At 34.9% G+C, this 27,806-nt stretch overlaps 1 protein-coding gene and 2 long non-coding RNA genes across 5 annotated transcripts in view; 1 reads left to right on the top strand and 2 right to left on the bottom strand.

Annotated features, from left to right (window-relative positions):
- Nucleotides 1-27,806, bottom strand: part of LOC119070809 — a 531,393-nt gene that overhangs the window by 172,205 nt on the left and 331,382 nt on the right. The gene's annotated exons all lie outside the window — the stretch shown is intronic.
- The window catches only part of LOC119070321 (growth hormone secretagogue receptor type 1-like), a 57,044-nt gene that overhangs the window by 28,146 nt on the left and 1,092 nt on the right, over nt 1-27,806 (bottom strand). For 2 of the 3 annotated variants that reach the window (XM_037174610.1, XM_037174593.1), the window contains exons 2-3: nt 18,257-18,947; nt 17,586-17,748 (exon numbers count right to left, since the gene is read on the bottom strand). In XM_037174610.1, coding sequence (XP_037030505.1) covers nt 17,586-17,748; nt 18,257-18,307 — 214 coding nt within the window. In that variant the 5' untranslated portion in view covers nt 18,308-18,947. The remainder of the gene's footprint in view (nt 1-17,585; nt 17,749-18,256; nt 18,948-27,806) is intronic. The other variant, XM_037174601.1, reaches the window with a different exon arrangement.
- On the top strand, nt 1,196-27,597 carry LOC119070801. The gene is made up of 5 exons (XR_005086555.1): nt 1,196-1,317; nt 15,588-15,592; nt 16,963-16,979; nt 18,387-18,388; nt 27,587-27,597. It is a non-coding gene; the product is annotated as an uncharacterized LOC119070801 (long non-coding RNA).

Here is a 27,806-nt window from a genome sequence, read left to right as displayed (position 1 = left end):
CATTTCATGTTTGTTTCATTGAGACTTAATCCATTACTACTTTGAAACCTGGAGAGTTACTGGGAAAAGTTTTATGAAAGTTGCAGGCTACCTGTAATTCACCTGACAGCTTTGAATAGAGCACTGCGCCGTTCAGCCACGCCGAGGCCGCCGCCGAAAAAGCACATCAGCCGGAACCACCGCCGATACCCCTTTCAGCCGCCTCAGCCGTGTTAAAAATCGGCGGCGGAAGATGGCTTGCGAAAGTTTTGGTTTTAATACAGTTTGGGAGAATTTTGCAGCAATTTTTTTCGTTGGCTTACAAAATTGTGTACGCACCTGTCGACTGGTAGAGGGCAGTACAATAAAGTCATGAATGTACTACATGTGAAATGGTAAAACGTGCGCGTGTTTTAGTTGTAGTACGAGTGATATCAGCTTAAACAGCTAAAGCCTTTGTTGAATGTTTCATTCCTTTTTTGAATGGAAGCGGTTTCGCCTAATCCATAAGAAACAAATATCTCTGTAACTGACTTCTGACTTGCGTCCTTCTATGAGATTTGATTCGATTGTAGCAATACAGGAGAACAAAAGTGAATATCGTCAGGTATTTTGATTTGAGACTCATTGTGGATTCCAAATGATTCCACACAAAATGTGTTTAACAAAAGAGGACCTAGATTAATTTCATTTCAACTGGCGATCGTGTGCCTACCAAAAATTCCGAATATGAAATATTAGTCCCTTATTGGTTAAACAAATTTTGTGTGGAATCCAAAACTAGTCCCAAATCAGTAAACCTAACGGTATTCACTTTTCTTCTACTGTATTTTAATTTTGTTATTCAGCCGGCTGAGCCGGCTAGCCGCCATAAATATCATACTAGCCGGCCGCCGAAGGGTGTCGGCTACGTTTTAGCCGCCAACTGTCTATCGGCTGAACGGCGCAGTGCTCTAGCTTTGAAGCTCTGATCGGATCCCTAAATCATAATAAGCGTGCAATCTGTTTGAATTATTATAGCAATGGTACAAGCTCGTGGTGGGGATCAAAAAGTAGATTGGAATTGATGCAAAGTTTCTGCTATACTATCTCTAGAGGTAACATTGTTAAATGCTAATGTGCGAGACTAGAAAAATAGAAGGGTTTCGAGCTCCGCAGGCGAAATTTCACAAGTCTAATATGGTTTCCAACCCGTTTTAGGTGGGTTTTTTTTTAAAAAAGTGAGTGAATGGACTGAAAATAGTTGAAAAAAGTGAGAAATCGAGCAAATAGTTGCTCACTTTTTAACATGTTGAAATTAGTTGGAAAAAGTGAGAAAAGTGAGTGCGTGGAATCCCTGTATATGCGTCATCTCCAGTGGGCTTTCTCAATATAAATGAATAATAGCACGAACTTAGATGATAATCGTTTCAATATTATTAGGAATGGATGTCAACTAGGACCTGGACCTTACAGATTCCCATTTACCATAGCACTGCTCTAGCACGAACTCTCATTTTTCCACCGTTAAAAAGCTTCCAAATTTTGAAGCAAATATACGTCTACGATTGCATGTTTTGTGTGTTTTTATTCGCGCCAAGAAATCATGTCTTTACCTGTCTTTACGAAAGAAATGTAAGACCTATTTAAATGTATAAGTCTCCGAATATCTCTTATGCTAGGAACAGAGCTGTGCATTTACTGATATTGCGTTGTTGTGCTGTTGTTGTAGGTAAACAAATATTTTCCTTGACTAGGGAGGGAAAATGGACTTCGTGAAGGAAAACGACTCGGGAAATAATTTAATTGAAAAATACCAAATTAATAGTTGTAGATGTACCGTTAATGCTGTTTCACACCAAAAAAAATCTTTTGAAGAAAATTCTTTTTTGGCATTTTTATTGGATAGTTGCATAAACTATCATTTCATTCAAAATACGAACATCTCGTAAATAGATTTATTAACAGACACAGTTCAATGTTAGCATAGCGAATAGTATATAAATCTTAAATTGTTATTTACACAGAATATGGTAAAGATTTATTATTGTAAGCAGTCTCGGTCTATTATTAACAGTGCACGAAATAATTTACAAGCTTTTCTTATGGGCAAAGATATTGGTGAGGTGATAAACTATATCTTCACAAAGCGAACATTAACGTCCAACCAACAATTGATCACAAAGTCAAAGAAGAATTCTAAAAAAAATATTTATTTTTGGGCCAACTAAAAAAATATTTTTCTTTGTCGTCCAACAACTTAAAGATCTAATCACGACTTTCTGTGGTTTCCATGTTTTACCATGTTAGCTGGCGCATTTTACAAAATAATGCAATGCCTGTTTTGCTTGCTGTTTGATGTTTGTAGTTTGTTTTTTTAATTTAGTAAAAGTTACAGTCTGCAATGTTTTCATGCGTCTAACTTCCACTTGTTCAACGATAGTGTCAGATGGCATATGTGCGAGATTAAAATCTGCTGTTTTTACTTTGCTCTGGTGTTGTGCGATGCTGTATACATTCTCAGATGAATGAGACTCGCTTTTATGTTTGTTGGAAACTTTATGCAATATAGATTTTGATTGGAACAAAACAGAGTAGAAGTCATTGTGCTTGCTCTTTGAAGTGATAAATTTATGTGATCACAATCATAAATTTGATAAAAAGAAGAAGTTTGTTTCGAAGGGTGTAAACATTGCGGTGTAAACACAGAAATCTCTTGTCAGTAATTCGTTTTTCCTATGAAAGACAGTCAGATAATTTGTTCCCTCCATATCCCCCATATGGATTGAAATAGTTTAACTTCTACGAACAGAAGCCATATCCAAAATATCCTAAATACATTCCTATTTTTAGACATCAAGTAAAAAGATAAATTTAACTTCTATTTGCCTCATTGAAAGTCCCAAGAAAACTGGAAACCTAATAACAGTAAGCATGAGACTACCAGACGTTCAACTCTTTCATCACGGTACCTAATCTATGTATGCTTTTAGTTGATTCGTGAGAATGTTTCGTCAATGAGTTGTGTAAATTAAAGATTGTCTCATGGGGGTGGTCTGGTCGATTTACTGTCTACTTCTATCGCTACTATCTCAATCTTTTCAGACGAATTTTCACAGAGTTTCTGTTTGGTATTGTCCACTTGTATAGGCTTGAAGATGAGCCTTTTATCGGAATGATACCCGAAGGGCCAACATGTAGCCAATGCCGTCCTGCAGAGCCTATACTCGAGAAATAATTTCCTAGAAAATGCTTTTCGGGAAAGTTTTCAATAAATTTTGAGAAAACAAAGAAAATAACAAAAAATTCTAAAAAGAGACTCAGCATTCCTGTGGGGTTGTCAGTTTACTATCTACTGATATCGAATAATAATATATGCAGGATGGTGGCGTGGGCAAGATCACGTAACATCAGAATTATCGTATTAATTCCTGTTGACAGAGTTCTAAATTTTCTAATGGTTCTCCATAGATTTTACGACATTATACAACAGCTTACCTCTCCCGTAACACAACCAAGAACTCGTTTCATTAATAGCTTAATGATGTTCGAAATAATTGGTAACTATATTTGACTATGAATGGCTGTAAATATTATATTACATAACATGCAGCAACCTAACACTATGTATCTACTAGTATAATAGATCCCATTTATTTGAATAAAAATTACGAGATTCATGTTATTATTCTGGTGTGGCAGGTTGTAGTTACATCGAAATATCGAATCGATGTACTCAAAAATAATATTGGTACGCAATTAATGATTCGACAAGCATACTACAAATCGTATTGCAATGATAAATGGATGAATGGTTGGTCATTAGGTGAGCCGTAGTACACCCAATTGAAATGTTTTCAGGTTGTTAAGTTGAGCATTTTTTATTGGAAATACTACCAATAGGTATTAATTCAGTGGTTTTTACATTTCGTGTAGAATGGCTGGCGGCAGTGCCTTAGTGTATCTTTTTATATAAAAAAATTCAACTCAAGTTCCTATGCTATGCCATAGTTCACTAACAAATGAGTCGTCCGAATAAAGTGCACTAGACATTTTGTCGAGGGGTAAACAATGTATGGGGAATACCTATGGGAAATCACAAGGAAATCAAAGTCATTGTTGCGGAAGTCGATTACCCCGCGCATTTAATACATCGGATTTTTATACTCATAGAATATTAAAGACATTCATCCTAGTGTGGTGAACATTCCACCTAACTCAATTTCAATTTCTCACCGTTGTTGATTGTGTTGTAACAATTTTCAACATAGAATTTATTGCAAACGGTACACAAACGTAATAAGAAAGTTTATTCTTTGACAGAGCCTGCCTATTCAAAAAACAAAACAAAAAAGCTTCACTTTCAACATGCTATCATGACATTTAACGTCTTTAAGAGCTCGTCATAGGTATTTACTTTATTGTCAAATGGCACGAAATCAACAGCCACGTAAACAGCTGGCATGAATTCGGGGAGCACAACCTGTCATTTCCAGGTATTATACGCATTATTCTGAAAAAATTCCATATTATGGGGCGACACTATAAATATTTTGTAAGGTGCGTGCACTGAACAAAGTGTTAGTTCCTTTGTAGATGTGCTGAAATAAGTGGTTATCAATGCAATGTAATGTAGCACAGAAAAGGTTGCCCTAAATCATTTTACTTTAACATTTCACCACTAAAACGGCAAGTCTATCAGCTTCACTAGTCTTACTGTCGGATCTAGTCCTTCATTTCATTTAAGTATTTTTAAGAAATTGATTTCTAATCTTTTACTTTATTTCTTTTAACATGGCTATGTAAGACCGCATTAGTCAGACCTTGCCGTTTTTTATTCGAGTCGTTTTCGGCAACAGATGATATCCGTCCATAAAAGGTTACCTGTGAGATCAACGGTGCTAAGAGATTCAAAATAATCACAAAATTTGTAATTTGCACGTAATTTAAATTGATGATTTGCATCTTTTCTATGCTGCTAGTGATACGTTCCCCTTTTTCAAAAAGCTCAACATTCATAAAACTGTTGTCGAATAATCTAATTGAATCATCGCTTCTTTCCACACGTCTCTGCAATATTTCATTGACAAAATTAAAGATACCACTCGATTGACCAACAGTTCACAGACTATCAATTTCAATATTTTCTCGGAATTTATCGGAAAAACTGTAATCAGACAAATAAACTGTGAGCAAAAACAATTATTGTCACTTTTTATTGGAAAATTACAAGTTTGGTACACACTGCGTCTTAAATTGCAATAGAAATTCTATGAAATATCATATCTTCAGTCCAGTCCGTTCGTTTTTCTTCACTTTTTTTTCTCTACATCTCGTTCTCGGAATATTGACAGAAAATCCTTTTTGAAAACACAAAGCGAAAAGTTCACACACAACACCATGAAGCTATTATTACATAGAAATATATTGCGGTTCAATGGCTTAATTGAAAAGAAAGCTGTGCTTGATGCTTAAGTGAAAGAAAAGCAAATAGAAAACGGGTAAGAATTGAGAATGGAATATTAGAACGTGAAGTCTATATAAAAAGCATATCGTTGATGGTTTTTTTTTTCTCTCTCCTTTTTTTCGCCTTATTATTTGGGAAACGACACTGCCGACAGTCCAGCAAATATTGATATTTTGGTTTTTATATGCCGGCAGCATTTATATTTCTCACGCTTTTCGTCTATAGAAAAAAACTTTAATGTGAAGCCATTTCATAAACGAGCATTTATTTTCAGATATTAAATTTTAGTTTTATTATTTTTTGTTACACAAAAAAGCGAACAGACCCTTAGGCGGTTAAAAGCTCGATTTACTTAACTTGTGTAGTTTTGTTTGTGTAACAAAGAAAAATGTTTGCAAAACATTTTAAACAAACACATCCCATTCGGTTTATACAGTAACTCTGGTTGTATGTGTGGTGTAGATTTCTAGAAAACTTTTTTTTTCTGCAGGGACAATGTAGACAGCCATTATCATTGCAGACTCACTGTTATTTTTGACATTTTTGTTTTGTTACTGATTATTATACTGATTCTCCATCTTCTCGGGATTTTTGGCGATCTGTTGTTAAATTTTTAAAGGTCCATCACTCGTGAGAGAAACGGGTCTTAAAGAAAATGGGTTTGTTCGTTCGCTTCGCACATAGATATACTTCTATTGATAATAATTATCTATTTTCTATTTATCTAGATCTTCTTTGCTATGAGTTTGTTAGTCGCCTATCATCTGTTTCTTATACATTTGCTTATCTATTTACCTAGCTGAGCGAAAAAAAAATGAATTAGTTTTCCCGCAGCTCTGAGCCCCTGTGAAGTTAAATATAAATTAAATGTACTTGACTTTAAAATAGTCAGACTGTAATATAAGCAAAACTGACCTACTCTCAAAACCGCATTCATGTACCCTAGGTTCGAGCTTACCTAACTTTGGGATTTTTTTAATCCTAACATTAGCATGTCATGGGCACAAAAATTCCTTGGGCTGTAGGTATGACTTCACTCATATCTGCGAGGGATAATTTTTGACTTTGTAATACCTCACGAATTGAAATTGTCTTGTGAATGAATAACTAATAGAGTTCCCCAACGTAATAGTAATAGTGGTGATAGCAGGTCTGTTTTACAGTTCCACTAAACTTACACACTTCTACGTCACAGCTTCATCAAACGAATACGAAAATATTTCCTGCGTAAGAAAATTTATAATCATTGTGAGTAGAGGTGTGCACCGCCGATTTTACGCCGGCGCGCCGCCGATTTTTTGCTAATTTTTCGGCGCGCCGCCGCTGAAAAATAATAGCTCACGCCGCCGCCGCCGCCTATTGTATTTTCGTCGCGCCGAAATTTTATACGTTTAGTGCTTTCAGCCATTTTAATTAACAAGGTTTTAGCAAAAGTTTATCTCTCTTAATTTATAAGTCAGGTTATGCTGCTATGTTTCTATATGCGTAGAAAGGAGTTTTTTGTTAATTTTTTTTTGTTGGAACTTTGGGTTTTTCTTCTTACTCACACTGTACGACGGCGACGGTGATTTTGTTTCTGATGCTACGATAGGGTTATCTTCGAAGTAGCTTTCTATAACGTATCCTATTTCCATCAGTAGATGGCAAGTGTTTTATGCAAATTTTTAAATACTAGTCCAAAGAAAAAGTTTGCTGCTGTCTTGGGAAGGGTATCGATGGATACAACTAAGGATGATCAGATCACGCTGGCCTGGGACCGACTTAACGTGAACCCTTGGGTACGTTACTCTATTTTCTGTGCAATTCTAGATTTCATCAGTTAGGGTGATCATTTCTGATCAATGCACACAGACCATGGGATCCTTTGTACTACCCTGTCTTGAAGAAATCTTGAAGCCCTTTTCAGGACCTCAACTCCTTCTCAACCTATTACCTTACGCTCTACACGAGCCACTCCAGGCGAGCAAACTGATCCCTATGATTAGGTACCAAAATGATCAGCTAATCTCTAGGGCAGAAAGCAAAGAGTGACTGGCGTCAACCTCGCTTCATTAGATTGTGATTGTCAGAAAGCCACTGGGAGGACGGCTGCGTCTCACCCCTTAGGCCTTACACTAATGAAAGCAATTAAGGCAACATTGTCGCCCGAATCACAGTCCTTGTCATTGAGATTGACAAAGCCTGTGATTTACATTCCGCTCGATATTAACCTGATCCAGTCTCATATTTCATCAGACTAGCCCGTTCGAACGTAAGCTTTCTCTGCAGTGAGCCAATATAAAAGCCGAGCCAGGCAGAAGCGTCACTCAACAGTGTGCCACCAAATGGCCAACCGCCAAACTTTACCATTATTTAGCCCAAAAGCCCTTACTTCCAAATTAGACTGACGAACCAGCCACCTTTGAGAAGAGGGCCTTCGGTGCAAAAGGCAAGGTGACAGCTTGTCCAGATTATGACACACTACTGAATAGCACAACGACCCGACACGGCGACCATATCGTCCCTTTGCAAAGAGTTTTGCACAACATCGAGTACATTCCCCGGATATAAATTCAGAGAGCTGTACACTGATTGAGTGTATGCTGTCTCTGCGAGGAATCAAAATAAAAGCCGGTAAAAACTAGCATCTCTCAGCAGCATAACACCACCAATCCATCCGTCGACCTTGTCCACTCTATAGCCCGAAAGCCTAAGCTCTATGAATAGTCCGGATCATTTTACTCATATAGAAGCAAAATAGGACCTAGCCACATCATTGAGTAAACTTTTAGACCATAAACCAGCCGAAGGACAAAGCTGGCGAGTGAGGCAAAGCAACTAAGAGTCCTGGTAGTGACACACCACTAAGAAGAGTACCAATCTCGACAAGCCTTCCTAATGTCTCTCCGCAAAGAAATTCCGCTTACAGCGTCCAAAAATTCACTGAAACACGTTCTCAAAATATTCGTCGTGAATTTCTGGTGGATCCAGCTGTCACTGTCTTTCACTGGTATGCTTATACACGTACACAGTGTGAGGTTATGACGAGCACCGTATCATTAGCCGCACAAAAACGCTGGTTTATTGGATGATTATACGAGAACTCCAACTTTACCGGCGACCGTGGCACTTCATAACTGAGATTTAGTCAACAGAAATGTTTTTCTGGTCAGTTCTGACTACAAAAAGTATAATTAAATTCAGACACAGAAACAAAACACTTGTTGACGTTTGCAGTGTTGTCAGCCAGATTCCCATTCTGTGCAATGGAATGGAGCGCGGCAGACGGCAGACAAAGTTTCTTTTATTGTCTGTTGATGCAGATAAGAGAAAGAAGAAAGAGAACAAAATACAGTGAATCAGTCAAAACTCGGTGAATACTACTGTAATTGTAAAGTGGCAAACTTAAGACCTTATGTGGAATTTGGGTGGAAAATGGCGCAAATCACATGTTTCAGGAATTTATAAAGTGGAAAATCTTTCCGGTTTCAAGTTTTTTCGTCAAAAGACGAAACACTGGTATCTTTATTTTCAATTTTTAGCTGCTTTATGTAAAAAAGTTGGGAAAAGAATCATTTTGGCGTAGTCTTATTACTTATAAATTTAAGTTTATCTAAATCTCTTATTTGCGAAAACCTTCTACTACGATCTCACTCCTACATCGAAGATGGACTAAAGGCAACGGGAACGGTTATTGCATAAATCGAAAGATAATAGTAGTGAGTTTGCGTAAATGACATAAATTATAAGTTAGAAATAAGAAACCTGCAGAACATCTAGTATGAAGATGTGACTTAAAATTTCCAACTTATAAGTTGACTTATAGCTTATATGTCATTTACGCAAACTCACTAATCATTCTTGGATTCATTAAATTAGATGTTTTTAAAATAATAGGTCAGTGATTGTACATTCAAAATATAAAAGGTGAGATACGTCTCAGTTGATTCCCCTTGTATAAGTGGTTGATACTTCAGATCGCAAGATAGTAAGAATTCAGTGTTCGGAAAAAGAATTGCGCACGCTTTTTCAAATGTTTTTGCATTATTTTCGAAAGTTTAGATTTTTTGTAAATTTATCGGCGCGCCGATCGGCGCACCGCCGCCGACTATAAAATTCTGCCGGCGCGCCACCGCCGATCCCTTACCAGTCGGCGCACCGCCGCCGACTATTTTAAGATCGGCGCACACCTCTAATTGTGAGTGGAAAAACGAAAGCAGAAAAATATCATCTGAACAGTGAACCAAAATGTTATTAAAAGTCGAAAATAAAACCGATAAGCTAATCATCAAGTCAATAAATCAAAAATTATAATAACTCATAACTTTCGCATCGCCCACCACATTTTATAATCTTCCATGTGCTGCGTACATGCATGCAATATTGTTGTGGTATTTGTGAATCAATTTGTATTGTATGAACACATCAATGGTTTTAATGGCTTTACATGTGGATCATATGTTCCAATTGGCTATAGATATGTAAAGCAATCCCTGAAGCTTATCATTGAATTATTACGAGCATCAGGACTGTGGTCCGATGGTGTTATTTGACGTTTAACTTACAAATTTATTTGGATTTAGTTGCTGATGTTATTCATTGCACATTCTACATGCGTTATATCTACGTTATTACTCATACAAATACCTATTTAACCGAGAACCCACATGTAAATCCTCATTTCTTATGGTCTTACACGCATCCTTAATAATTAAATTAACAATATTACGGATTACGGAGTTTACATGAAAACGAATAGAAACGCATGGTAACACATAGAAACGCATGGTAACGCATGGTAACGCATGGTAACGCATAGAAACGCATGCATTTTCGATTGCGTTGCGCGACTCAGAACGTTTCTTTGTCAATTATGATGTTCCAGAGAATTGCTTAGTGTCCGATAATGAAACGAAATCGACATTCTTCCGAAGGATCTGAACCAAATTTTTTTAACGTGAGTAGGGCTAACCCACAGTGTATAGTATATCTCAGTGGTCAAAAGAGGAAGAGGTTGCCTCTTCTCTCTTCAGCTAGCTGTACATTGTGTGATGTTGAAGTCAGCGTCCGTTGCACTTTCTCTTTGCAACGTTAAAACAACCACTAGGAGTGAGTGTCTTAGTGTGATCCAATAAATAAAACTAGTGAAGCCATATAACGGATGCAATTTCGATAGTAGGTTTGGCATGGTTGAAAGCTTGAATATTCAGAAATTTGTCTTGTCAAACAAATTTTAATTTTTGAATCTCTGAAACTGTCGATGGCCCACAATACCGTATGCTCTGTTCTTTGAGTATTTCATGGGTTAACTTTACTCTGTAGTGCTTCTAGACTGCGAGTTCTGAAAAAACTCTAGTTAAGTCTTAGCAAATTAAATTATCTAATGAGCTTTATAAGCTCCAAGCAAAATCTTGTAAGAACTTTTAGCTGTTGTTGAATAAAAATAGAAATTTCCACTTTTTTGTTGACGAAAGTTTAAAGAGCACCAATGAAAAGTGACAAAGCTTATCACGCATTCGTTTTAAAGGGACTATTTTTGAAGAATAAAATTCCTATGTTTCCCTAAATTCCTGAGACTCAAATACGAAACATCTTGTAGGCACAATGTACAATACGAATGAGTCAACCAATGATCTTTTCGTCGTTACTTGAGCGACGACAAGGCCAATGGATGACTCCTTTGTAAATTGTATGAGAAAGACGTTCAGTTTTACGAGATGAACTATTTGAGTCTCATACGTAAATTGTCCTCGTCCTATACGTGTCCGTCGCTTTCAAAAAACCATATTTTTACTTGTCTGGCACTTGTATCGAAATCGTTACATTTACGCAAAGATGGGAGAATTATTTACGAGCAATTTAGCAATATATCATCAGCGAGAAATATCACCGTTTTGATACAAATAATGCCAGCACTCTTTTACGAAAGATATTTTTAAATAAATTTCTGTTAATCAATTTACGAAATGTTTCATTCAGAAATGAAAAACTGCACTTTAATGAGAATCCATCAAATTTTCATGTAAAAATTGTTATTCTTTCCCTCCAATATATATCTTCATTTTCAGTTCACAATCCATGGATAATAACAATTTTCTCAAAAGCTGCATATATCTATATAAATAACCTACAGTGAAACGACACATTGCGCGTGGAATACGTATACGAGAAACGATTTAAAATAAAATATTGTCGAAATGCGAATAATATTCGCATTTGCAATATTGAGTCGTTTAGCTGAAAGTTGAATCACAGTTATCAAGAAAATGCTTAAAAATGATGTCACGAGACGAAGAGTGTTGAAATAAATATTTTCTTCGCTCCGATAATATTAGGTACATTCTCAGAAATAAGGCGAAACGAGAAAATGTTTTCTTCGTCTTATAATCTTGCTTATAATACTTGCTTAGCACCTGAATACAATGCGAGAAAATTGTGTGCAATTGATGCCAAATTACAATGTACCAAATTAGGTCAATCATTAATTATACGAACGTTCAAAAAATAGCAATGCCTTTGACAATCGATAGCACCCTCCTAAATCGATAAAGCCAAAATAAACATTTTTCTTTAAATTGTTTTACCTAAATGGTAATTTCGTTTCTTTTTTGTACAAATAAGGGAAAATGGTGAATTGTAGAAAACATTTTTTGAAGTTGAGTATGCTTCTGTTTGAGTATGTAATTCAGGGCCCATTTTTGGGAAAATAATATTTTCCCAAAATTGATTTTTAAAAGATTGTTGGAAAATATATGAAAACAGGAAAAACGTTTTCAAAAAAATAGTCCCTGAATAATAAGATCACGTACTATTGAATAACATATTTTCTTTTTCATTTAATTTAATCGCATTGTTATGCTAGGCTTTATTCCATAGTTGCTCAAAAAGAACCATCTGAATAATATTTTTGCAGGTATAGGGCAAGGTAGTTGTTGTAAATCACGAAAATGACGATACAAAGCACAACAAACGACAAGGTTTCAGTGTTCTATTGGTTCTATCATTGATTTCCCAGAAAGACAAAAGTAAGCGATGAGCTGTGGATGAGCTTTTTTATTGCTAAGAAATACATAGTAGACATTTGAAAAACCTTTAGTGTTCTTGAAAAGAGATGGTACGTACAAGTGCAACGATTAAATGTTAAATTCAGGTCTTCCAGAATTTACTCAATCATCCCCCAGAGACCTAGGATTGTCCTGAAAATTCGATGACATGAGTATCGACGACTGTTTCTTCAGAAATTCTTCACTTCTATAGAAAGTGGTTGATTCTACTCGCCGTTTCGTCACATTTAAACTTTTTGTAAAATGTTAGGAAACAGCGATTTCCTGAAGAAACAGCGAGAAGAATCACCTACTTTCTGAAGAACGGTGACTTCCTGAAAAAGGACGACTATTCGCCGTTTTTTCATGAAGTCGTCGAATTTTCAGGACAATAGACCTAGGCAGCATATAGAATTTGGTATGATTTGATCGACATAACAAGCTTTCCGTTATATCACGTTGTATATGTAATTTAACGTAAACGAGTAGAGATTAAATCTGCAATCCTTCATGTTGACGTTGACCTATCAGGTCAACCCTCAATTGGGTCTGATTGGAGATTTCAATTTTAATACGTTGCCTACTGTAAAATCGATACTACACAAAGGAAAGCCACTGATGTCGACTACAAATCAAAGTCGATTTACTGACGAGCTCTCTGTGAAGCGATTGAATAATTTTTTTACGATCTGAATTTGACTCGTGCCGAACATTAGTAGATTGAGTAGGTACTGATTGATCCGACTTTGGTAAAGTGCACAGTAACACCAATCCCTACTTCCTATTGGACTTCATGGCACAGGCCAAAATTGAACTTTTTTGTGTTTTGAAAAATGTAAAATTTGATTAATCAAATGTTTTCAAAGACAAGCCTAATGTCCCTGTGGATCTTGTAACAACGGAAAGATGCAAAGTTAAAAGGACAACAGTCGCAGCCCGTATCGCAGGTAGTGCAGATATTCAGCTGTTAGATTACAATAAACGAATTCATCCAATTTTACAGAGAGAATGTCGTTTATTCACTTCAAAGTCGACAAAAATCAAAAAAAAAATTATAAAATTTTCATTGTTCCACCACAACTTCAAATTCGAAAATTGAACAAAATTTTGCTTAATTTCGCGGAATTAATTCAAAGTATAAACAAAAAAAAATCAACTTTGAAAATAGGAAATTTAGTAATCACTGTAGTCACTGCAGCTGTTCATCCCAAACTGTCTCAAACAGATTATGAATTTTTTCTTCCATTTCATCGTCTCGATTGTTCACTTGTCTTTTCTCATTTTGACGCTTGATACTCAAATGGCACCTTTTCATTTCATCCCAATAGTTATAGGCTTCAAATTGACTCGCTTTTATCCTCACTACTAAATTTAACAGAAAACATGTGAGCCGCACAATGGACGTTTGGAGTTTTTACAAGTTTCTATTTTACAAGTAGTCGATGTAAAACACCATTCTAAGCAAAAAAAAAATTGTTCGACAGTATGCCTCCAAAATGCACCGTTTTTTTAGAAGTTCGTGGAGAAAAAATCCGATTTTTGAATAATCTTGGTAACAAAATATCTTGAAAAATTCGCAATGCGCGAAAGCTTCGGAATCAAGTTTGGCTAAGTTTGAACGATATTACCATAGAATTTGGTTCTGGTTCCTTGCTTGTAAGAAATAGAATGGAAACGATAACGTGGATAAAGTTCATGAATAATGAGTGAAGATTGTGAGACATGTGAGAGACCTTAGAGATTAACGATGAAATTTCCAAGGTTCTGAAAGAATAGATTAAAAGAGGTAAAGGTCACGAACATAGTTGGCCCCATATAGAAAAATGTTGATGTCACTGCCTTCATGAACGTGATCAACTCAGAAGTGTCTTAACCTGTTCTTTCAGAACCTTCGCAATTTTGGCGTTGAAGGTGTCGTGATAGGTGATAGTTATTTCCAAAAAACAAAGTACTCCTTTCCTTTGTTCCTCGAGGCAAACGACGGAATAACGTAATATTTCAATGCTTCTTAGTAAACAAAAAGACTTGTATATCTCAAGATCCCCAGCTCATGCCTAATGCCCACACTTTTTTTTGAAAAATACTCATGGGCGTGGACAGCCCACTCACCTCTAGTGTGTGGCGCTTTGTGGATGTTTCGCAGGTTATACATTGTACAATAATAGTTTGAAGTTTTTTAAATCTAATTAATCATTTTAAATTTAAACCTTCAGTCCCTCAGCACCTTGAGAATCGTGTATTCAAGCCGGTTCTGTACCAGTAATAAACGTTTTGTTTTTGCTTGAAGATGCAATACGCGTACCTAAATCCACATCTAACTTCCGAAAACCAATTAAAATCTGTTCAGAGACTAGATCTGCAAAAACATGTATTCGCAATGGCTTTATTTTGTTTATTTTTGCAAGATTTATGTGAATAAAGCGAAATATCAAACATCGCCTTGCATCAAACATTTAATGCTGAATTCACAAACGTATTCAAATCTAAACAAGCGAAATTATGTCGTCTAAACATCACCATCAATTAAGATGGAAATCAGATGTGCAAAAAAAAGAAGAAATATATTGGAGACGAGTCTCTTGTAGTATTATACTTATCTGAACCGAAAAAAGCCCAGTGGAAAAGGGCTAGCCATACAACGAATATAAATTGGAAGAGCAATGAAAACGTCGCTTGGCGTGTTACTCTAAATTATTATCTTAATCTTCGCATAAACGAAATAATTGTTTATTATGTATTAAACTCTCGAATAGCTTTTTACATCAAAATAAAGCTATCGTAAGCTTTTCTGGTGATTTACCCATGCGCTTAATATTTATGAGGACAAGGACTGAATGCGAATGTCGTACCCTTTTCGCTATACATATATTTAACACTAGTACCCATCACTATAATCATATAAGAATGGTATCACATCAGCAGCACACAGCATACACACACATGGCTACTAAATGATCGGGATCACATTCGAACACATTTTACATACTGAATTTTATTAGGTGTTTTACTTCCAATATAAATATAAAATTTAACATTTTTGTATTGTAGGGATTTGAATAAGAATCCATCGGAATTTTACCCAAGAAAGTGTTTGAATGCATAATTCTCACAGAAAATAAAAATTATCTTTTCATTCCGAGACAGTGTCAGTGGAATGTTATTTGGCGACGTAAACCACATTTATGGTCATAAGAATCGAGATTTTTTTTATGCTTCAAATGCATGAAATTTCGTGTAATTGCATCAAATTGCAGATTCGGATGTTACCAATCGATCACGGTTTATGAGATTTTTATTACCATTTTTTTCGTTGCAGTAACATATGCTAGAAAAAAATCCAATGAACATGTCGTCGGAGTCAACCCTATTAAGAATTCAATGGGTTGTGTGAAGTCTATTCACATTTCTTTTTTTTATGAGCACAAAACGATTGGGAAGATTCGTGTAATTGGAGTTTTTAAACGTGGGAATGCGATTTGCTATTACATTCTATTGTAACGGGAAGAATCCTCTTCAGGGATTTTGTCGAATTCCCTTCGACATTATGGAGATGGAATGGATTTTAAATGACAATAGGTCTCTTCATTCTTTTTGCTAATCTCTTTCACACTGACAAAAGTTTTCAGTTTGATTAAATTTGAAAAAGGAATTTCGTTTGTCATACCTTCTAAGATTTTTTTGTTATATTCATCTGAAACCAAATCTAGGGCACGCTTCTACCTTAGACCCTCATATATTAAAAATTGTCGCAGGTGCAGGAGGAGGGGTGCATACTATTTTTGAAAGTACAATGCGATCAGAAAGTCAACAAAGGTGGGACATAGTTATGTGGTAATAGTAACGCGAGTGGAGCGAGCGAAAGTCTGTTAATAGATTTGTCTCTATTCTATTTACTTTCAGTTATTTCTACTATTTGTTGGTCTTGTTGATCTTATATAGTTGATACTATGTCGAAAGGAATGAAGTAAAAGATTTTTTATAAAAGTGGAGAATTACACAAGAAGTGATAGATGTAACATGTTACTGACAGCTGTCATCGACAACGGTCTGACTTATGAGGTCCTACATAGCAAAAAGCGTGTTCAAAACAAATGAAGTAAAAGATTTCTGAAAACAATCTCTGAAAATCTTCCATCAAATGAAGCAATAGTTTGAATAGGGAAACTGTTAGTATGCTTGCCGTATGTGACAGGTTCATAGATCAAAGGCTGTATTTTCTGTTTTTTAAGCTTACACTGATAATTTAATAACTAGGACGAATGAAGGGGTTGATTCTTTTTGTGAGAGATTGGTAGTCTCACCTTCTCACCACTCTGTTAATACATAATGAGAAAGACTAATCGAGTATTCCAACAAAGTACAAATGTTGTGCTAGAACTAATAGGTACAAAACCTCCCTTATTTCACACTAGTTCTTGTGAGGAGTTTGATTCTACCATACAGACATAATGATCCTACTCGATTATGATTAATGAATTCAGTTTACGTGCGTCGGATAAAACATTTTCGACTAAGTGGAACTCAAAAAAATTGTATTTACTCATGGAAACCTGTACTTCTATTCTCACTTGCAAAAAATTGAGAAAATTTTCGATAAATATCCAGCGAAATTCTCCTGGCGATTATTTTATTGTACAGTTTATCTTTCGAAGTATAAATCCCGCAAATCCCCGCTCCAAAAAAATAAATTTTTCAATTCGATTTTTTTGTCAATTTAATTTCGATGATTTGATTCATTTGGAGCTTAGTGAAGATGAACGACATTTAATTGAATTGTGACATTTACCAGTATACACAGACAATTCGAACGCCGACCATAAAAAATATTGAAAATCTGTTTATTTGCTATATTTCACATGAATCACATCTGAAATGATTAGCAAACAATATCGGACTGACTTTGATAGTCCCAAAAAGACCAACGGTTAAAACCGAAATAACTGCTGGTGCTCGCTATATAAAATAACATATACAAATGCAAAAAGACCAAAATATAATCGAAATAAGTAAATAAAAAAAAAAATTGTATTTTATGTTAAGCAATTCAACCGACTACACTTCTTCGCCAATTTATGTGTCGTAACATTCCGACCCAAAACATCCTTCAAACGTAAAAAGATAATAAAAATCAGACTTACACATCATCGATCCCATGACCCAGGTTTCCGGCTTCGAATTAACTTCAACAAGAACGGTGGGAGTGCACACCAACAACACCAACAAATCGGCAATGCTTAAATTTGTCAGAAAAATGTTGGTGGAATTTCGCATGTCCTTGGTTCGCATGATTACGATGGGCACCTGAGAGGGAAAGAAGGAAAATAAAAATTATTTTAAACTACAATGTAACCGATTCACACCGTAATGTAGCTCAGCATCATAATGTGCAAAGGTTGCAAACTTCATTGATGAAATGGAGGGTTGAAATCGAAAATTAATTTTTGGATAAATTAGTGGATGAACAAATGAATTGAAAAATGAATTTCAACGAACTATAATAATGAGAATATAGTTAACGGGACAAGATCCTTGTCAATTTAAATTTTGAATTTTCAGCCGATTTACGGCGTCAATTGCAAAAAAAAAACAAATTAGCTTGGTCTCATATGAACTATTACATAATAAGAGTCAAACGAAATTAAATGGATGGGTTCGACTTCATGACTCCAATTAAATAAAAAGAGAAACGAATGAAGATAAAAGTAAATGCAAAAATCTCAACACATTCCAGCAACCCCCCGATGTACTCATACCCATATGCATGAACATAATAATAATAACACAAAAATCATTTCAACATTTCTCTTACCATTACATTTCCGATTACACCCAACAGCATAATGGTTACGCAAAATACCATTGATGTTGTTCTGATGTACGTTGGGATTTGGGGTAAATCGCTGAACGTATCATTTTCATGCAATTCCGTGTTATTGAAGTGGTTGATAACGGTGGTTAAGACGGTTGTTGCTAAGGAAATATTTTCGATGTCCACCCCCACACCATTATCGATACTTTGGAGGCGGTCATTTAAATGGGATGCATTTTGTACTAGTTGAGTTATGATGGCAGCTGGTGTGTGACACAATGATGAGTTTTTTTTCTGTTGGTAATTTAAGCGGCTCTAGCTGTTTGATCTCGCGTTTCTTTCTTGTTTTTGTTGGATTTTTATTTTTATTTCACTTCTTTTCTCTCTTTGGTTTTTTTTTATTAATTGGACTATGTCACAATGTTTGCTGTCTACTTTGGAATTTCTTGTCGTAGCACTTAAATTTATTCATTTCATTTTTTAAAAAATTGCTGCTTTTATTTCCGTATACTTCATCGGAGAACCGTTTTATTGTTTCATTTTATTTCGTCTTCAGCCAAATAACGTGGCCGGTGGCATATTTGTTTCACTTTTTTTATATTCCGAAATGTCGCTTTTCACTCTACATTTCCAATTTTCCCCGGTATACTGAATGATTAATTGAATTTTCGTCGTTGTTAAACGTTTAACACTGGAGGAAAAATCATATTAAAATTCTTCCGTTATATTCTTCGTCAACGGAAAAGTTAATCCGAATGGTCACATATAGTTACACAAACTGTTTCTGGAGAATAATTTTCGTGGGAATTTGGGGGAATGCTTGACTCGTGTCTAATAATACTTATTGGGTCACAACATGCAACAAAAATTTTCCGAATCAGGGTCTGTGAACCATGCTGCACCTTTGCTCTTTTCCTAACTTTAGCGAAACTATACGTTCGAAATGCAAGATTAAAAAAAATGTTTTACCGCCTACCCCATGCAAAAGTTGAACATTACATAGTAATTTGCCCCCTCCGAAAAGAATCGATTACATATGGATTATTTTCGGTTCATTTTTCGTGAATTTTTTTGCGATATTCAATTTTTGCATTTTTGAGCTACTTAGGATAGGATAAGATAGGCAGGAAAGCTGATCCGTTCCAAGCACCTAAGCCCCTAATGGGCCTGTTGTGCATTACCCATATTGCCGAGAGATTTTATATTTGTGAATTGTAAATTGTGTGGTTCATCTATTAGAACATAGGTGTCGCTAGTAGTTGATATTTTAGAATCACGATTGTGACTTATGCGTATGACGTACAAGAACTGTGTTCAACATTTGGGTGTTTTCTTAGAGATCTATTACGGTCGATAGAGCTGACTAGTGTTAACTAACAGCAGAGACTAATAATTTATGATTAGGAAAAGTTATATGAACTACAGTACCTATATTCGTAAAAATATTTTCACGAATTTTCTCAAATTTTCGCGATTTTATGAAATTTTTGCGATTTTCTCAAATTTTCACAAAAAAAAAACGTTTTGCGAAAATTCACGAAAATTTGAGAAATTCGTGAAAATTTGAGAAATTCGTGAAAATTTGAGAAATTCGTGAAAATTTAAGAAAATTCGTGAAAATATTTTTGAAAATATTCACTGATGAACTATGTCTGACACGGGAGTCGATTGCTCCAGGCAATTATATTTAATTTATGAATTGATAGAATGGTAACGGCAATTTTGAGAGTATTTTAGGCGTTCTATGATGGGAACCGCATCTTCTAAAATGTTTTCGGTTCATAAACAAAAAAAAACGTTTGTTCGTTTTTTCCTAGACATCTAAGCCGTTACCCATTCCATATCACTATGAAATTACCTGACTGTCTTTTCGACAAGTGTAGTTGTATGCCTCGCATTCAAATCACTTGTCGAAATGTCAGTTATCGAAGCTTGTTGCTCAAAATCACACTTGTTCACAAGATTTGATATCATGTAATGAATTACTTTCGCAGCTTGCAATGTAACCGAGTATTACGGATGTTCTATGCATACATTCAGACACCGCGAACAAGAAGAAATATTCACTAAGATTATACAAAGGCTACTAATCTTGCGAGTTTGTGAGAAAAACGTCAGGGTCAATTACTTTTCGTTTAAATTCTTTTCATTTCAAGTATTGAAGTCACGCACCGGCTATGGTGATATTGGCTCTATCAACAAAAATTGTATTTTTGTGTGTACGAGCAATAGCAAAAACTCTACAACTTCCGCTTCGTTTTTACGTGAGAGTAATTTATCACCGGCGGCAGAGCTTTTTTCATTGGTCTAGGTTTTTCTTTTTGTGATAACGGAAAACTCAAAGTGAATGAGAGACGTTGCAATATTTCAAATTTTGGTTACATGAAATTTGTATATGTTCGGTATAATATATCGAACAAATGTAAGTCATTCGTTGCTATCCGTTCACGTGATAACATTAGTTATATATCTGTACTGTTGAGAATGAGCGGTATATAATCAACCAAATAGAGAATATCTCTGGAATTGAGTCGAAAAGACAGCGACGAAAAATCATTCATTTGACGAATTTCGGAAACTAAAAATTAATTTGTAAATTCGCATCGTATAGCTAGCAGCAAGAACATAAAATTTGTGTTATTACACATCAATAACATGTTATAACACAGACACGGATTCTTTTATTATTTTAGTTGAACGAAATGATGTGCGGCAAAAATTAATGAACAGAAGCGACAGAGAGAAAGAAATATCTGTGCGTGTGATACTAATAATATACAAGGAAGAATTCAAGTGAAAATAGTACATTCATCATTACATAATTAAAAATAATATTTTTATTGAACACATAATAATGTGTATGTTCTTGCTGCGAATTGGTTTTTGTGTCATTTTCTTGATTGAACGGAATAGAAATATTCAATTTTATTTGACGACACTCATATTGAGCTTGTTTTTCTTACTCTGTCCGTTACATTTTAGCATCAACAGAAGCGGATCGTTATGTGTCTATTATTATCGCGTAATGTGTTTCCAATGCTTCCAATGTTTATCGACATTTAAACATTACTTTACATATCATTGGAACAAATGATGGAAATTATTGTTTTTTGCGCTTCGTTTCTCGGAAGATGAGGTCAAGAAACTTACAGAGAGCCATTTCTTTTAGTTGTCTCACAGAAATGCAGGTTATTTTACCCAGAATTGGAAAGAAAAATCTTTAACAGTGGAGTTTACACGAGAGTTTACACGCTTTTTTACACGCTTTTTTACAGTATATTAAGCTCTAGGGGTCTGCGAAACACAAATTTTATAAATGACAGACGAATCATGGTGCAATCAGTATAATCTGCTACTTCCACTGTTCAATATCACCTTGTGTTTGACACAAAATCTTTTACTTCAATTGTTTAAACGTAAATTTTACTATATAAGACCACGCGAACCGTATGTTATCGTTCATTTTGTTGTTGCTTTCGCTAACAGATGCTTAGTGGCTCGATGTAGGCTAACACTGTATGGCAGACAAGCCCAAGAAAGAATTATAAGTTGGACAGTCACATCTTCAGTCTAGGTGAATGACTTCTTGTGGAGCCAATATTACAATTTTTTAAACAAATTTTATCCTTCTATGCCTTCGAACCCAAAATTCGGTTCACTAATATACCAATTCATGAGCCATTAAGACCGTAAAAAACTAGCTGATACCGAAATCACTTTCTAAAAAATAAAAGTTGTTCGATTAGGATAATGTTGTGCATCCATTGAGGTTAAAAAGGTCTCATAATATATTGCGAAGAGTTAATAAAGTCAAAATCACTCAACATTGATTCGCAATGAATCATTTGAACTAATTCCACTATCTTTAAGAAACGCCATATTCTTTTGCGAACAAACATCAAGTGTGAATTATGTGTTGGTGATTGTCTAACCAAACAAAAAACAAACTCCCCTCGATAAAAACAATCGAAAAGCGAGGCGTAAAAGAAACGTGTAGTTCGCGAAATGCGATAGTGCGGAAAATCGTTCAAAAACAAAATGCAACCAAATCACACACTGAGGGAGCTGTTTATAACGATTTCTTATTTGGCATATTGAATGAATGATGGTATTGTTGTTGAGTAAACAACTTTTGATTCAAGCATGATAACATCAGACAGATGACTTTAATCCGTTCCAATCGTTTCAAGTCTAAAAATCTACATATTGGTGAAACGAGTGGCAATCTCAAGCAATCCATCACAAATAAAACATAATTGAGAACACACAAAAAAAAAAAAAAAAAAAAAAAAGAACACAATCGTCTCATTACGTTACCTAATAGAGGACGACCATTAATAGACCATCACATCCCAATTCGTTCATCTGATGAAAATGTATGTACCGACAAAAATGAGTTATTTAATCAATGCCGGATACGAAATCCATTTCGAATGATAACACAATGTTGATACAAAAATGTGGTACAGTTAGAATCGATGAAATTTTAGCATGAATTTTCATCAGCTGTTTTTAAGCTGATCCACACAAACAATCACAACTGATTAATACGTCTTTATACGGTACAGATTCAACTGGCTTCAATCGTATAACCAAGTAAAAACAGTTTTGCTTGTATGTGGGGATATCAACAGAAAAACAGCAGCTAAGCAAATTCATGTTAAAATTTTACTGCCTCTGACTGTACGAGAAATGATGAAGCTGGATGGAAGAACTTATTCAAATTGGTGTGCCAAAGAGCGGTAACTGAATGGTATATATCTTCATATGATTGACGAGCGCAAATTACTTGGCGCGATTCAAAATTTTTGCAAATTGTGCATTCAAGACGTTAACTTATTATTGTAGCACACTGAAGAAGAGAATATAAATATTTGTCGTGCGCCTAAACCAATTTTATTTTGAAAAATATATTTAACCGATTCGTGTTTACATATTTGCGCCCAGAAACCGTATCGTACAATGTGATTGTTCAAAGTAAAGCTATTTCAGATTCGTTGAAGCATTTTATTTGTATTTAAATAGAGTAAGGCGCTATAAGTAACACACTGGGTGTGTGGTATACATATAAATGTGCGTATATGAAGCACCAACAGTTTTTTTTTCTCTCCTTCGCCAGGGATCATAAAATGTGCTAAATGGTTATAAATTATTGGAAAATAAATGACAAAACTTAATAAATCTGTCGATTCGAATGGGAAGATAAATTTGGATTTAATTTTTCGGTTTTTCCCGATAAAATTGTTGTTGGCTTCTTTTCTTTGCTACCGAAGACGGGGCAAAAAATAACCAACATCGACAACAGCAGCAGAAAAAAATTGTATATTAGAAAACAAGGACATATTTTCCGAAAGTTCACATCCCAGCGGTTACATAATAAATGCCATAGCCATCACACATAACGTTATTGTTGATTTTTGGTTCGTGATTTGTATTTAACAGTCGGAACGATTTACAGTAAAGCTTTTTCGGGGCATTGTTAAATTTCGATTGATATTGATGAGGAAATAGAAATGACGTTATGTGTGTGTTATGAGTAAAATACGATTCAAAAAAAAAATACCAGCATGCCTATTGTCTATCGTGCAACATGGAAAGGAAATTAGTTTACATCGAATATCCTGCCAGCGAATTAAAATTTAATTAAGAAGTTTTCTATGTGCGAAAGTAGTTTGCATCAAGTTTAATATTAGGAAACTTTGGCACTGATCTTGTGTTTGAATAAGGCAGATAAAACAAGTTATGCCATTGCAGAAATTTAGATTCTTCTGTTAACATAGATAAATGTACTGTTTTGTTAATTTAATCGCAGACACAAAAGTAGGTATTTTCGATGAGTATATTTTCATCAATCTGTGACAGAGTTAAGCATTGCATGAGAAAAGTCTTGAGACATATTGATATCGAAGTCGAAAACTTTCAAAACAAATTAAAATTTTCCATTCAAACTATTTATGGTATTTGAACCAATTAGAAACAGTAATCGTGTCACCCATATAATCGCTGAATCTATTACTTCTTTTGTTTGAAACATTGTCTAATAATTCATACAAAATCTTTTACTTCAATTGTTTAATATTACTTTTCACTTAAGGCTCGGATCGGGTTGACCTGCTTTAATTCAGCTGGACTCGAACTTGACCTGATCTTTAAAATTTCGATTTCACGTTCATCCCTAACCCGATCCTTACCTGACTTGGTTCGACCCGAATCTGAGCCCAACCTGAACGGTTACTTTCGAGTTTGAGCTGAACCTGAAATATTGAGCTCAAATCAGGCCGGGTTCGGGTAACCAGAAACTTTTATACCAGAAATCCCAAATTTTCATGAAAATTTTCAGATTTAGAACAGGTTTGGGTCGAACATGAAATCTTAGTTCAGGTTCGGGTTCCGTTCAGGTCGTTTTTTTTCACTAATGATGGCATATTGGGTTAGATAGGGCTCGATACCATAAAAATGCACTAAATATCAATCAAAATTGAATATATTACTACACTGCAGATTTTTCTGATCTGAAATTTTGTGATAGACCATCGTCGTCAATCGTACAATCTTAAAACACTATTAATGGGCGAGTATTCTCGCAACGTTAGACGATTTCTTTTCACTATCTTTCTTAGATTCAGAATGTACGGAAACGCATTTGACCAGAAATAGTAATTAAGATTTACTATAATATTGAGTAATTTTGAACATATGACGTAGTGACCACACGCTATACATATGTGCCCTCCCCATATCCCAAAACGAATGTTTTTCCCGGTTTTCCGCAAATGATGTGCGAGATTTATTTTATGTCTTGCAATATAAATTCCGAACAAAATGTTTTATTGGCTCATTAATACCTACCGTATACAATGCATACGAAAAAGGTATACATCTTCAGATTTTCAGATAAATTTCATGGGAGTCACACGTGCGACAATTTTTTTTATTGAACTCAGGAAATAGCCAAAACATACTAAAGTGAATCAAATTGTGCATTGTCAATGGCGCATACAACATTTAGACAATGAGAAGAAGATATTTTTGGGTAATAAAAGTCGAAATGAAACTTGGCTGTGTTACAAACTGAGAAGTGGCACTCTGTTTGTGATTGTTTCTTGTCGTTCTTAGTATTTTTTTATTCGCATACGAATATATAGCAATTGATCATCCCAAAGTCTTACAGGGAAGGTCAGTGATATTTAGACATCAATTTGATTCAGCTGTTGTTCAGCTGATTCACTCATACAAACAACTCTACTAACAACATGGGATCAACACTACCATACACGTGCGTATAGATGTTTCACATGTATCAACACCTTTGTTTGTATGAATAGACTAGTAAAAAAAAACAACTAAAGCAAATTCATGTCTAAATTTCACTGGCGTCCCCTGCATTTCAAGTTAAGAAATCAACAATCAGATCCATGTTTTGTTTACTACTCTGTAAATTCATAATGGCTCTGAATGTTTTTTTGTGTACTTTTATTCAAAATTTCGAACAACAGCATGACCTAATTTTCATTGTGCTAAAAGTTTTTAATTTTTTGTTCTGTTCCCAATGGTGATTTGTCATTTCACCTAAGCCACTAAACTCAGCGAAACCCCTATTTATCACAGAATAATTGAATGAGATATACTCGCGTAATTCGCAACAGATATAATTGGGATAACAAAGATAATGAGTAAGCTTTTTTCTGCTTTTATGCACCTTTCAGCACCGTGAGTGCACAATTGTTTCACTTTTCGTAGGGTTTTAGCGTTACATATACATATTATACGTATCCATAGAGAGTTGGAAATTAATGAATGGCCTGGATTCGAAGTGTAAATAAGTCTATGAGTGTTTTACTCATTTTACTTTACAGATAAAAATGTTTACTTTAATAAAATGTTTGGAACAGTGATAAAAAAATAATTTGTGAATGTAGAAAACCGTAATTCATAATGGGGCTAACCATAAATAGCAGTTTCGTTTCTTATCCAGAATCGGTTCTTTCGAAATGACTGCACTTAAGAGATTAATCCCTTCTAGATTCTTAAAGCGTTGCGAGTGCACGAAAGTTATACGAAATTTAGAAATAGTATTCCATTCACAGACGGCCGGCATAATCATTAGGCTAGATATAAAATCTATTACTTCATTCCATCTATCGACAGATTGAAATATTTTTTTACAAATCTTTTACTTCATTTTCTTTAACATACATTTTTCTATACGTATAATACGACGTTAGCTCAAGCCAGGGCCTATTTTAGGGTTTTAATTTCCAAAAATTTCCAAAAATTTCCAAAATTTCTCAAATTTCACAAAAATTCTTAAAATTTCCAAATTTTGTTTTCTGTTAGATCTCATTCCAAAGTAATCAGTTAAGCTCAAAGAGATGAAAAACAGGCAGTAAAAACAAAATTTACGATGAAATATGTTGTGTTTTAAGATGAAATGACGAAAAGTGATGGAAAAATTTAAGAATTTTTGGAAGTTTAATTTCCTTAAAATAGGCCCTGGCCTCAAGCTCATTATTAACGATTGTGTTTCAGTTTTCTGAATGTATCTTGATTTGAAAACTGGTCCATCTTTTTGTATCGAGTCTTAATACTTAGATAGAAATCATTCCGGATGATACCGATTCTTAACGAAATGATTGAAAATCGTTTTCTACGTCTTGCCTTTGATGATCATGATTTTACAATGTGTCATCAAATTGAACTAAATTTAAGCATTTCGTTAGTGAGCTTCATCAATTAAATTAAATTGACCGTGTAACCCTTGACACCTCACCAACGTACGTTAAATACTTTCTTAATTTTATAGTTATTTTTGTACACTGAAAACTTTTTTCGTACCACGTACCAATTTTACCGTTGATTTGGAATCAACATTCCAAAATGGTACAATGTGCCAATTTATTTGCTGAGTCGTACCAATCGTTGGTATGCTGCACAAATTAATTGGTACATACAAGGTAAAATCAACGGTAAAATTGGTAGATTCTATTTTCAGTGTATATCTCTTCTCAATTATAATAGTAGATTGCACGCACCTGCTACTAAATTTTTTAAGTCGAATGTGTCATACTACAACAGTAATTTTGGAAGTTTTTTTTTACTCCAAGTTCAGTGGAAAGTTGGTCTTTTAGCTGACACCGAATGCAGAGGTTACGATCCTGCCAGTCAAAATATAAATGTCCAAACAATCAGGTGAATTATTGTGCTCACAAAGGACTGTGGAAATAATTTTTGACGCTGAAGTTAGGTTAAACATATTTAACTCCATCGATTTCTGATTAAGTGCTAAGAAGCAGACAAGTCGTTATATTTAATGCTCATTATCGAATTGAGAACGGATTTACAGGACCAGTAAACTCTCGATTGTTTTGTTGACTTTTTACACGAAACTACAGAGACATGACATAAATTCCATGAGAATTTTTAAATACCGGCGAATTCACAGTTGAAAACTCAAACAACTTATCGTGACTTACTTTTAATGATGTTGAATGAAATTTACGATGAAAATGTTCACAACTCTTGAGTTTAAATCAGCTATAGAGCTTGACTT

Source organism: Bradysia coprophila, chromosome II, assembly GCF_014529535.1.
Source record: "Bradysia coprophila strain Holo2 chromosome II, BU_Bcop_v1, whole genome shotgun sequence".
In the NCBI taxonomy this organism is placed as follows: domain Eukaryota; kingdom Metazoa; phylum Arthropoda; class Insecta; order Diptera; family Sciaridae; genus Bradysia; species Bradysia coprophila.
This window is presented reverse-complemented; position numbering and strand designations above follow the sequence as displayed.